Below are 14460 nucleotides of genomic sequence, written 5' to 3'. Positions count from 1 at the left end.
TCAGTTGATTTTGATTAAACTTTGTTATTTGACCTAATATGAGACAAGGAAATAAAAATGTAAAAAAAAAATAAATCAGAATTTATGATTTCATTTTCAAGATAGTGGGGTCAAAGTGACAATGTCCAAGGTTGCTAGCACAAGCATGAGCAATTTTTTAATGTTTTTTGTTAAAAAAAAAGAAAAAAAAGGTGGTGGTGCAAGCAAAGACATCAAACTTACTAAATGTTGGCTGAGAAAAAACAATTTGGTTACAACAAGTGTTGAAAAAAGCAAAACATTAGTCATCATGAAAAGGCAGACCTATGATGAGGCATTGGAGGATTATGTTAGAAAAACAGAAGGTGAGCGTGTTGACACAAAAATTATCAAAAGCATCGATAAGGGTTAAGAAGCTTGAAAAAACAAAGCTCACTAATGCATTACCTTTCTTTAAGAATTGTCGAAATCCCAGGCCTGGAATGCTAAGATTGCCAAGAACTCCTTACAGGTTTTGCCTTTGCCAAAACCCGTAAGGAGGGTAAAGAAGTAAGACCTATAGTTGAAAGATGCAGGAGACCAACTTTTATCCTTGAAAAGCGATTACATAAATTTCTCATCTCTCAGCTCGAGAATAATGTATATGTGGCATGTGATCCCGTAGATGTAGTTAGAGAGGTAAGAAAGATTTAATGTTAATGGACTATGAAAGCTTATACCCCTCTATTAAAATCTAATCATGCACAGTAACATTTTTCGAGTTCATGCACAACAATAACCCAGATTTGGCTTGTTACAATAATGAATTGGTAGAACTGGCTAGCCTCATTTGTTATGAATCGTTTTTCACCTTTAATGGCCGCCAGTACAGACAAAAAAGAGGAGTCCCAATGGGAAGTCCCATGTCAGGTCTGTTATGTGAGCTTGTGTTGAGAAAACCAGAAAGAAGTGTCCTTTGTGATTTCAAGATTGATGTTGTGTATTTTAAAAAATACGTAGACAGTGTATTTGTGCTATGGAAGAGTGACCAAAGACAAGGACGACGCCAGCCAATGGGTAAGGGGGGAGCAAGATGATGTAAATTGATAGAGGATATGAATTGTATGTAGGTAAAATAGAAACGATTCATCAAGTTTTAATCATTTACTATGTACCGGAAAAGAAATATCTCAAATAAAACATTTTCTTTAACTTACAAGAAGCCTAAGAAGATTATTTTAATTAAAACTTAGCATTTAAATAACTTTTTCGAATTTCTAGGGGAGGGCAACTGCCCCTCTGCCCCTCCCCCTGGCGACGCCCTTGACCAAAGAATTGATGAATTTATTAGCAGGATCAACAACAGTGACGGCCTTAAGTTGAAGATTGAACAAAAAGTTTCCTCATGAATACATTTTTTGGACATAGATATTGAATTCAAGAAAGGGCATTTGGTCACTAAGGTGTACACCAAACTGATGCATAGCTTATTGTACATTCCATCACACTCCAATGATCCAATCCAGTACAAAATGGCTGCATTCTGTGTCCTCATTAAAAGAGCCTTTCTCTATTGCAGTAATATAATGGATAGGCAAAAAGAAATCAATAGGAGAACTCAGATCACCAGTACACTAGGATACAATGAGAACATGATAACAGCACTGATCAGAAGCTACAAAACAAGCAAAGCAAAGGCTCCAGGTGGAGATTTCTCTAGAATCACAAAGTTCACTTATGATAGAAGTAAAAAAGCCATCATGAAAGAAATTTCAGACTGAAAAAATCCATGTTGATTTTTTCAAGAGAGCTCCCAATTTGGATAAAATATTAAGGAGTGACAAAGACAAAATTGATAACAAAAGAAGAGCAGAAGTATACAAGATTCCATATGAAAACTTAGAACTAGACATCAAGAAAAATTATATTGGTGACACTAATAGAAATTTGGGAGTCTGAGAGAGCATAAGTACAATGTCAGTAAAGGATTGAATGCCATGATACTATTGCAGATGGCACAAGCTGAAGGCTCTGTGGTCCAGTGGGATGAAGCAAATATTATTAAACCAGTGCATTCCCTGACTTTGGCAATAAGTGCAGAAAGGATTGAAATCTATAAAGGCAGATTGCATGATACATGCATTAACACTAGGGATGCTGAAGGATTACCGTCAGCCTGGAAATACTTAATTAAAAAATTGGAGAACTCTTAATCTATGCCTTGATTTTTACATTTTTTGTATTTTGTATACAATATTATTATATAACTTTATAATAATTTGTCATTTATTTTTATTTATCCTATACATATTGTTGTTCATAATTTTTTTTTTAATTATACATGTATATGCTTATTTTCTTCGTTAATTTATTTGTATTTAAATTTTGTTCCATTTGTTTATATTCGAATTTTGTTTTACTTGATGATGGCCAATAGATTTGGCTGAAAACATTTGTGTTTTTTTTTTATTAAATTTTCTCAGCAACATAAGGTGTTGTCTTGAAAGGGTTATCACACTAATCTTATAAAATCCTTAGTTGTAGATTTAATTAAATTTAGGCTAAAATATATGATAATTAGTAGGTCAACATATGGTACTGAATCTGTATTTGATAATTTGGAACAGATAGTGGGGCTCAGTGAAGTATGAGGTGTAATAAAGCCATAAAGATCTCTGACAGCAACATCTGTGAAACTTTACCCCTTTTAGATATCCCACTGTGTTGCATAATATGTTGTCAAGATGTTTACAGTGCATCTGTAAAGCTGTCGACAGCGAAGTGTGAGTCTTGTAATAAATTCTTTAGGATAATTTTTGTCTTGTATTTTATAAATGTTGTGCACCTAACCGAAGAGGGCCATTAACACCAGGGGCAAAAATGTATTTTAGGGATATATAAAGCATTAATAGTTTCATATGTGTGATAACCCTTTCATTATAATAATAATCTACATATGTGTAATAAAGTATATTTGTATTAAATATCTTAAAAAAAGGAATTAAAGGCTTACTGTTAATTAACTATAAAAATGTTTAAAATGTGATATGTGTTTTCTGTTTCGTTTGCCTGTTTTGTTCTGAATATTTTTGTAGTAAATATGCTATCAAAGTGGCTAATTTGTGCCTGGAATATGAATGACAAACCAATTTAGTGTCATAAAATAAAGTTTATTGAAAAGATATTGGAAAACATTAAAAAAATAAAAAATCATATTTATTTGTGTTACCTGAATTAACCTTAATAGGTATCTGAAAAAGCAGCTTTTCATTTTCCTATGATATAGTGCCAAAGTTTATTCAGTTTGAAAATACATGGTGTATCCAAAGTTTTCAAACTCTATATTCAGTAGGAAGTAGGTGATGACATTTTTCTCCTGCGTCATAGATATAATTCAGAATGTGAAATTTGTTTATTAGGTGAAATGAGATTGCTTGTTTTCATTCATTCTTATATGGAAACTTCTAATATTGTATTCATATAGTCAAATTTTTGAAACATACATAGCAAACATAAGTTTGTAGATATAAGGTAGTTGTTGAAAAGTAGTGGCAACATTACAGTTATCAGTGAAGACAATTGTAGCACACACTAGTGATAAAACAGTCAAATATCAGTAAGTGTTTTCAGTGTTTGATGTTTCTTTAGCATTTGTGTAGAATAAAAGAGGTAGCTTTTAGAGAGAGTAAAGTATATTTGTTGTGTTAAGCTGTCTAAAGCATGTTTATGAAGTTGAAACAATGCAGCTAGATAAGAATTGAGGTTGCAAGTGGTCACAACTCAAAGGACTTTTGGTTAGGATACATGTGGTAATGAAATACTATCCTGTTGCACGATGGGTAACGCTTTTCACTGTGGTTGAGAAGAACCAGTAGATAATCAATAATTGGGTTGCTCCACAGCTCAGAGGAGAGGTTATCGCTTGTACAATCTTTACTTGACTGTGATAGCCAGTGGGCAATGTGCCAATTAGTAAATGAAGTTGGAATCACTGATTTCATCATGAACTGCATTCTGCATGATATTCTTGGAATGCAAAAACTCAGCAAAATGGATCCCTTATCATCTCACAGAAGTGCAAAGTGGAACAGCTATACTATAACAAAAATCCATCTGGATCAATGTAATGAGGGCAATGCATTTCTTCATCAAAGTATTGCCATTGATGAAACTTAAGCATGATTGTACAAGCCAGCACTAAAAGGACAATCAAATAAATGATGATATCAGGGATCTTCATGCCTAAAGAAATTACAGCAGGAATCCAGTAAAGTCAAAGTAATACTGATTGTTGACTATGACATGGATAGTGTAATCTTCCATTTTGCTGTTCCTGTGAATAAAACTGCAAATGCTGAATGTGATTTCTTGTCAATTGTCTGCTTCCAACACTACAGAAGAATTGGTTACATTTCATCAATGATAGTATGTATCAGGACTCATTTATTGGACATGTTGCCCAATCTGCAAAGGAACTTTTGACAAGATGATGATAGGAAACCTTGGGATACCTGTCATATTTCCCAGATTGAGTCCATGACTGATTTGTTTCCCAAAATGAAGAAATCTATACAAGGATAACATTTACATGGCATTACTGAGGTACAGTACTTTGCCCCAAAGACTGGAATATTGCAACTATCAATAAGAACAGATCTGCTGATGGCATCATTGTCTCACAGATAAGGAGTAAAGTTATTCATATGGCTGGTGATTATATTGAGGGTCAATTAATATACATTATGCTGTATTTGTGTCTAGATAAAGCATAACATTTGTTATATATTTGTTGTCACTACTTTTACTCAGTCCATGTACATAAAGTTAAATATGTAAATATTGTGAAATCTAAATTGTATTTAGATTACAGCATTAGATATATTTATAAATTTGATGCCACATATGCAAGTATTTATTTTAAATCAATTTGTTTATCAGACTGATTTTTAATTTTAAAATATATTTTAGATTTAACAGTTTCATAAATTTACTGGATTTATTATTCAAAGTTATATGTTATTTCTCTGCTTCATGTATTCTGAAAGTAATATAGACTATTGCATTATATTTAATACCCGAAAATATTTTGTACAGAGAATGTTTGCTGTTAGATTATTCTTACATGCAAATATTTTTAAATGGATAAAGTTGTTATTCTCTGTTGAAGTTTGTTAATGCTCAAACAAGCTTTTTAGCATTCAACAGTTTTTTAAGTCATTTTTTATTCTGGAATTAAATGTTTTTTGGGATATCTCTCATTGTCAGATTCCATCATTATACAGATTATACAAAATTCTAGAACAGCTTTTTTGGAATTTGTTTTAAAATATGTAAATGTATGTTTGAAAATTGAAGAGACTTATGTAATCAGATTAACTAAAAAAGTGATACATGTTTTTATGCTTAGAAATAAACAAATATAGTAACATAAAAAATAAAAAAATACAATAAGAATCAATATACATATTAAAACCACAGGTGTGAAATCAATCATATATGTTTGAATTTTATAATTTTTAATATTCCTTGTGGCCACAGCTGTTTGACTCGTGAATTTGAGTCAAATACTAACATCAGATTCTATAATGTAAGGTGAGGGGGGAAATTTCTGTGAAGAAACTGATCATTATTAATTGAGATAATTCTCAGGTCAGGCTTTAATTCCAGAATGAAAATGATCTGTTGTTGGATTCATTAAAAACTTGATTTAGTGTTAACAATCTTCAGTTTGTAACATGGAGTCAGTCATCATGAAGAATAGTTATTCTCTATTATAATTGAATTTATGAAAGGTAAAATTATTTTTTTAATACTATTTCAGAATTGATATTTGTTATTGTTCATGTGTATATGTTTTTATTGGATTACATCAAAAAATTTTTGTTCTATTTGATAATTAAACACAGATGCTTAATTAAGTATTTTTTTTTTAAATTCAGTAAAACAGATCTTTATCCATATTGATATGATTTTATCTAAATATCCATTGGTGTATTTATTATATTTCTATTCTATTCTATTTTCTGTATAAATTAATTTTATATTTTGGTAATAGATGTATATTTCATCAAGCTTTCTTCAAAATTGTATTTCTTTTTGCAGACAGAGGTAAGTGAAATATAATCAGAGGTAATAGATATTATTTATACTCTTACGAAGAATTTTATATCTTATTCTTAACAAGGTAAGCATTATTGTTTGTAGAAAAATAGTATTTTAAATTATATGGTGAATTTTATTGTTTATATGAGAACAGTATGGAAAGAACTCAATGTAATGTTTCAGATGTTCTAAAAATAATAAAAATATCTTATTTATTTTCATTATTTATCATTTTGTCAATGCTTGAGTAACATTATATAATTATTAATTACTTTTTGATTTTAATTCTTTATGATCACATGAACCTGATTATTTAAATTTGCATTTATTTTATATACACTTATTGCTTATTAGTATAGAAATATTTATTATTAAATATATAGAGTATAAAATATATGGTTGCTAGAACTTTCTCCGATTTTTTTTTTTGTTACATAATATATTAATATTCAGTTTGATAAATCTAAAAACCTAAACAAATATTCAATATTTTCCAAATAAATATAAGACTGTCTATTAAAATATTTCTACATTAAAAAAAAAATACATATTGAAATACATTTAAAAATACAGCAACATAGTTATAAAACTATATATTATTTAATTTATTTATGGTTAATCTTGATGCCTATCTTAATTGTATTTATGCAGGCGCAGTTCATGTTTTTCGTATTTAATTCTTTACATTCTATTTTTATTATTCTTTTGTTAACTGAAGAAGGGCGTTAAAAACGGTTGAAAATGTTTTTATTCTTATTTATTAAACAATTTGCTGGATAGTTAAAGGTAGCATTTATTTATATAGTTATAAAACATTGATGATTGATGAGATGATTCACATTAGAACTAAAATTTAATAAATAATAAAGGTAGATAGATGATGATCAGTGTCAACAATAGACTGATCTAATCAGTTCTGTTTATTATGAAGATCAAAAGAAATAATTAGTTCGATCAGTCACTGAAATTCATTATCATCATAATTTTGATGCGATTTGTTTTAGTCTTAATAGTTTTCAGTTTTTTTTTTTGTTAACAAATGCTTTAAGTAATAAAGATAAGAATAATGAACAAATAACATTACCTTTATTTCCATGTATTATTCAAAACAGTAACAACAGTAACATTTATGATCATATACAGTAGCAGTCTTCTTGTTTTTTTGATTGTAAGTATTCAGATATTCGGACTTATTTTTTCCGCTAACTTAATTTACATCAGTTATACAGACAAAAACTAAAAGTAACAGCTGTGAAGTAAGAAAAAATATCATGAATAATGTTTTGAATGTTCCTTTAATATAAACATTTAAAATTATTTTCAAGTTAAGGATTTCTGGAATAATTTTGCTTATCTGTCTTCCAAATTTCAGAAAATATTGCAAGGTTTGGAAATTTTAACTAACTTTATTATTGTTAATCAATCCAATATACTTCATTCTCTTGTTGTCAGGCAATGGCCTAATTATATTGTACTTACATTTTTTAAGTGCGATGCCAATGATCTGTTTTCTTTTGAGAGAGGTAGAAGTGTATTCTACATAGAAAGTGTCTACATTAAGATTACATGACCACTAGTAGAAATAATAATCATCTGCTTTTTCAATAATAATTCATCTGCTTTATTACAAAATTATAAAGAACCAATAGATAATACTTAAATGTAATCCAAGTATTTATAATGTTATCTATTGGGTCTTTAAATCCATGCATGGAAGCTAGAGCTTCTTTAAATATGTTTCACAAAAACCGTTCACTCTTTCTCTAGCAGTTTCTTAAGTCCATTAGATAGGAGAACTCTATTTTCTCTAGATAGGAGAACTCCTATAATAATGGACTTAAGAAATTGCTAAAGAAAGAAAGATGTTTTTGTGAAATGTATTGGGTCTTTACAATTTTTTTTAATAATTCAATAACTGATGTATTATAGGATTTCAGCTATAAGTAATGATTTTAATATAGACACTATAAAGAATGCACTTCTAACTTTACCATAGTCATTTGCATTGCCATTGTAAAATATTTTTCAATGTGGAAAGATATTTATGCACATAAATTTAGGAGTTCAATAAATTGATTAAAAGGCTGCTCAATAAGATAATCACCAATGTAAGAAAGAATTCAGATTCAAATCAATTCAAGCTTTTATGGATTCATGGAAACAATTCTGGTTTGAAGTGTTGCACTCATTACTCAACGATACTGATCAGTTCCATTTAAGTCAGTTTTTTCCATAATGGACAAAATTGACACATAGCTCATTGTCTGCTTGTGCATGCCAACAAATTAAATCCAGAACTGTAAATTTTCTCATACTAATATTTCAAGTTGGAATGTATCAACTATAAATGAAGGACCTAGAGCCAGAACTATGTAAGTCCACATTTCATTCTTCCCACTCTCTTTGAAACGCAGCCTATTATTGGTTAAAACTTTCTGAAAATACTTGTTTAAACATTTGTTATATTTCATAATACTATAATGACACTGTTTAAATCCAATAGTAAGTATGCTTTACTGGCCTGAATTTTAAAAGCTAATATTGTTGATATCCAACAAAGTCAATAAGATTACTTATGTTCTGGCTCTAGGCCCTTTATATTTGAAGAGTTTTATTAATTGATTGAATTGAAGCTTGGATTTAAATCACATATCACTAGTGTTTTCAATTTATTGCCTTTTTTTCTTGGATTTGATTCAGTGAAATTTAGAGAACAGCATTGACAATATTGATGATGATTTTACACAAAGGAAAGCAGAATAAACATGCATTTTTAAAAGACCATATAGCATCATAAAATAGTTAAATGATATAGTATAAATACAGACTCAGAACTGGAAACAAATAGTAAACTGACACAACTTTTTGATCTCTTGCACTATATTTCATAAAATAACATAAATATTAATGTTTTTGGTCAATTTAACCTACCATCATCTGGTGTTATATAAACATGAAAAATCATTGGAGTTCTTTGAAAGCTAAGGTGGTACTGGATGATACAGTATCATTTACTGCATATCAATATTCACAACTTTCAGAAATTTGATTGATGTTGATTTATAATCTTAATTTAGTCATCTTTAGCACTTAATAAATTTGAAATATTTCATTTTCTATTCCTATAGTAGCTATTATTGCATTTAGTAGGAACTATTACTATTATTGATTTTCATTGTCATATCAAATAAAATTGAGAAGATATATAATGTTTGTCGAAGTAAAGTTGCAGTATAGTTTAGAACATATAGTTAATGTTTACTATTGATAAGTTGGTTATTTATTAAGTAGTTAGTAAGATACCATAAATCCTCACTTAATCACTTGTGTAGTAGAGACATGCTCAATTGTCCATTGTGGGTTTAAATGCCCAAGAGTGATTAAGTGAAACATTTTTCTTTTAGTACCATAGTACCATAAAGGCTAGTTTCCACTATACAATTTCATCCAACAAAAAGGATTTGTATAGACCATTGCCTAGCAATGATCCATTTACAGACATCAAAATCATGCTTACAGATAGACATTATCAAACAACAGTCAATAGGAAATGTTTTCTGTTCAATGTTATGTCAGCTTGCAATGAAAACCTTATTGAGCTTGTGGGGGAAAAGTACATTTTTACACAATTGGTCTTGAAGAGAATATTATAATAAAATTTAAAAAATAATAACAACATATAAATGAAAATTTTGGAAAAATTAGAAATTATTGGTAATTTTAACCTTATCTACTATTGGATGGAATACTTAGTGGAAAACTTCTATTGTGATCAAGTATCTATTTTGCTATTCTGTGTTGGACATGGTTAGAACGGATGAAACTTTCATTTAATTGCCCATTGTTTACTTAATCACTGATGAGCAATTAAGTGAAACTTTTCCAATAAAAATAACATTCAACAGTGATGCCTCACCTATTGCCCATGGGTGATTAGATGTGGATCTATGGTAATGAAATTAATAAATGATGGCTATATCAGTATGAAATTTTTTAAATTGAATTATGTAGTAGTATGTTATTCTCATCCCAAAGGTCTTAAAGAATTAATAAAAAATAATGAGAATATTGTCATAAAAGCTTATACAAGACTCCAACAACTATACCATAAATATATAAAATGCATTTACTAACCAATCTATTTAAATTACCAAATTTTTTCTATAGAGATCTAATTAATAATGACTGACTGACATTATATTCTATTTTGGTTATTATAATAATAATCATTAGCCTTAAAGAGAGTTAGAATGAGAAAGAAGAAAAGAAAAAAGAAATTCAAAAGTAAATGTTAATTTTATAAGATTTTTTTTTTTTTTATATAAATCAGATATTGGAAAATGAAAAATTCTCAGTTATTTTGTTGTTTAGTAAAACACAACATTTGATTTTTTTTATTCTTGGCTAACGTCAACATTTAGAAATGCTGATGTAAATATTATAAGTTATGGGTTGTGAAATGATACTTGTAATACTGAAGTATTCTCTAAGAAGTAGGAACAATAGATGCATCTGTTAAGTACTGAAAATTTTTAACAACTTTTTTCTTATAATTATTATTGTCATTTAGTAATAAACTTAAGATTATAGAATGTGTGTTTATAAAATTGATTTCTCTTTTCAATTTTGAATAACATTAAAATAGATATTTTATGTAAGATCGTAGTCATAATATCATTTAAGTTGCAATGGTTTTGAAAATATATCCTTGTTTGTTCAAACTTTTAGTCATAAATAACGATAAATTATAAAAAATAAATAACTGATGAATTTTGGCACTAGTGGATCAATAAATAATTTTTACAGAGTTTTTTGTGTATGTACAAAATGAAATTGACAAAATCTTATAATCTGAAAAGTACATTTTAAAAAAGGGTTTATTAAGTTTATAAAAAACTTGTAATATTTTTCAAAGTAAAGTAGTAATTATGAAATAGTGTGTTTTATTTTACAATCATTTAGTCTTACATTTTTTAATACTCAAATTTCAATAATAAAAACTGAAATTGAAGTAAGTTATTTGTTACAAATTGAAATTGGCCTTAATCATTCTTAATAGAAATGTATTCAATGTTACATTTCACACACAGAAATTATCATCAAGAATGTATAATTTCATTTCATTATATAATATACAGTGATTCCAGTTTACCAGGTTTAAAAAAAATTTTTTTTTATTATTATAAACATTTGGGATGTGGAACTATTACAAAAAATATATTGGGTCACATGAGCAAAAAGTTTGAAAAACACTGATTAGATTATCACTTTATAATAATGGTGATAAAGAGCATTTTTTTAAATTATCTCTTAATGATGCATTACAATAAGTATTTTTGCCATCTCTCTCTTTTGTATCATTTATTATTAAGGATTGAAATTAATTAAAAAAAAAAAATGGTATTGGTTAAATGCTTTTGTTTTTGTAATTGTATAAGTGAACTTTGGAATATTATCCTTCGAAAAAAATTTTGACTTGCTGAATCACGTTCATATTATTGTGCATTGCATGATTTTCATTTTATTAGTATGTTCAATTAAGGAAATATTTTATTTGCTTGATTCACTTTATTCTAATTCATTTTATTGAATTGCATTTAATTATCTATTTGTATATTAGTACATTTTGATATATTTTTAATTTATTAATAAATACAAATAAAATTTGGAATCTTAATGATGAGTATTGTTTTCATCTAATATTCATTTATTTTATTTAAAATTGAATTGATAAAATAATTAAACATTGCATTACATAGTTTACTTTATTTATTTGTCTTTTAGTTTTATAAAATATATCTAGATATAATGTTAAGAGTTACTTTACTTGCCCATTATATATTATTTTGTTATATTTTTAATAAAGGTGGAGGTAGTGAAATGACAAAAATATTTAAATGATTAACAAAATTTAAAATAAGAAATCCTTTGTTTCATTATTCACAAGTTGATCAGATTAATTTTAAATATTGACTTTTTCCTGGAAATCAATTTCTGTATAATAATAATTAATATTGTAATTCGTATATAAAAATTATATCTTAAATCAGTGTTTAATTCATTTCATAATTTGGATTAGATACATGCTATCCAGTAAGTAAAAATTTAATTGAAAAAGTCAATGTTAAAAATTTTTTTGTGATTTTGTTTTTTTCTAACTTATTATTTTACAATATTTTTTCTGTGTAAAACTATAATATATATATATATTTTTTCAGAAATGTCATTTCCACCACCTGGACCTCCAATGCCAATGCCTGGCATGCCTCCTGTTCCGCCAATGATGCCTCCACCATATGCTGTCCCACCAATGGGTAAGATATATGGGAAGAAAAATGTAAAATATTAAACATATTTTACATTTTTTTTAAAACTATATAAAGTTATAAGATCTTCAAATTTGAATCATTTTTAATGAATGAATGTTACTTTAACTCTCTATAAAATTTGAAATCTTAATTTTTATTATTCTCAGAAATGTAAAAATGTTTTTTTTATTGCACAGAAAAATAATTATTTAATCAGCAATTTGAATAGGTTATATAGATTTTTATGATTATTTTAATATTTTGTAAATAGCATAAGCATTCAAAGTTTTCTTAATTTTTTTTTACCTGTAATAATTAAATAATAAAGTAAGTATAAGTAATAATTAGTAATTAATACTCACAATTGCATAAAATCAAAAATCATTTATAATAAATAGCAGAATGACTTCATTTTTATGCTTTCGCTAATACAGTGAAATTCTTTTAACCTGGCATCAGATATACCAGCAAACTCAATAAGCCACCATATCTGCTGCATTGTTCTTTACTCATTCTTTCTTTAGTCATTGATAACTTCCAATATAAACATTGTGGAAACAAAGAAAGACCAAGACGACATATGAATTATGCCTTCAAACTGTTGTATTTGTTCATTTTCAAGCTGTGTTATTCACTTTCTCTTCATAATCATTGTTCTGTTCAACATTAATAGAATCTAAAATGTTTTACAATTCTTATTTTGTGTGATATTCAACATTTCTTGTGGCAAAGATGAAGTTTTCAAACCAACCTTTATTTTGCAGCTGAACAAAGCCTTATATTCAATAAAGACTATTGATATCCTGCATCCATATTGTGATCATATTTTCTATATCATGGTTTGCTCTTCTCGTGCTTCTTTCACTTTGATTACATCAGGTTTTTCCTATGCACAGTTTCAGCTGAGACCAGTAATTGTTTGAACTACAGATTATTTTGTTTACAACATGTCTCTCCTCTATTCTTTATATACATCACATGGTGGGGTGTCTGATTCCCAGAATTCTAGTTCAAGTTACTGTTTATGTAATGTATAGTAGACATAGACACTACTTATTACTTATGACATATTATTTTGATAATTATTACAACAGTTGACTATAATAATTGATTTTATAAGCTATTATTTATAAATTGTATTTTCCCATGCCTTATTTGTTTTCAAAGTGAAGAGTGCATTTTCTTCTGTATGTAAGGTTCAAAATTATGGTGAAATATCATTTAGATCAATATAAAATATTTAACTTCTGAAAGAAAGATAATTTGTTAGAGTTTTGAAAGTTTTCTTGTTTGTGAAATAGGTCGACTTACAGAAAAAGTTCCAGATGTATTTGACAGGCTATACTAATGTATTTATTCCTATTTCATTATAGTTTGTTGTAAATGCTTTGTGCGTTGAATTCCTTCACTTCTTGTTTATTTTTCAAATCAAGAGGTGGTTTTCTTTTGCATTGTTTCAATTTTTCATTTTGTGCAAATTTTTGTTATATTCAACAATTGTAAGTGGATATGACAAGAGACAATTGGAAGATGAATTGGAAATACTAGAGGAATTATCTTCTGATTTGTTGGAATTCTCTTCAGATTCTGAAAGTGATACAGATATTGATGAGGCAAGTACTAATTTTCCTTCTGATACTACAAGTGTCTCAGATTGATCTGCAACTAGCACTTGTCGAAGACGACAATTTTCTTTTAGAGAGAATTATGGTATCAAACTTCTAATCTCGGATCTAAATAATATTTTGGAGATATTTGAATCTATTTCAACTATTTCAACTGATAAAGCTTATTTCTGAAGAAATAAAATAAGTATGTGGAGGAATTTATAAATAATGTAAGCAGCAGTTCTTCTGGACTGAGTAAATGAAGTTGGATGAATGCTTGGAAATAAACAACACTGGCAGAAATCTCTTTATTAGGGGGAGTTTTCTTTCTAATGGGTGCTATCTCAAAATCTACTTTACTGTCTTACTTCCATGTGATGCAATCATAAATACACTGATTTTCTATCAAACAATAGAGAGAGATAGTTTTACTGCTACTAAAATTTTTACATTTTTCTAGTAGTAACAATAAAACCAACAAGTTA

At 27.9% G+C, this 14460-nt stretch overlaps 1 protein-coding gene across 4 annotated transcripts in view; it reads left to right on the top strand.

Annotated features, from left to right (window-relative positions):
• LOC136969522 (RNA-binding protein 25) overlaps positions 1–14460 on the top strand; it is a 134260-nt gene that overhangs the window by 45470 nt on the left and 74330 nt on the right. For 3 of the 4 annotated variants that reach the window (XM_067263704.1, XM_067263703.1, XM_067263705.1), the window contains one exon: positions 12279–12374. In XM_067263704.1, coding sequence (XP_067119805.1) covers positions 12279–12374 — 96 coding nt within the window. Of the gene's footprint in view, positions 1–6060; positions 6143–12278; positions 12375–14460 lie in introns of those variants that run through there. The other variant, XM_067263706.1, reaches the window with a different exon arrangement.

The sequence above is a fragment of the Centruroides vittatus genome, unplaced genomic scaffold (genome assembly GCF_030686945.1).
Source record: "Centruroides vittatus isolate TY-2023 unplaced genomic scaffold, ASM3068694v2 contig_18, whole genome shotgun sequence".
Lineage (NCBI taxonomy): Eukaryota > Metazoa > Arthropoda > Arachnida > Scorpiones > Buthidae > Centruroides > Centruroides vittatus.
The sequence above is the reverse complement of the archived record's forward strand: the minus strand, read 5'-3'. Positions and strand labels throughout refer to the sequence as shown.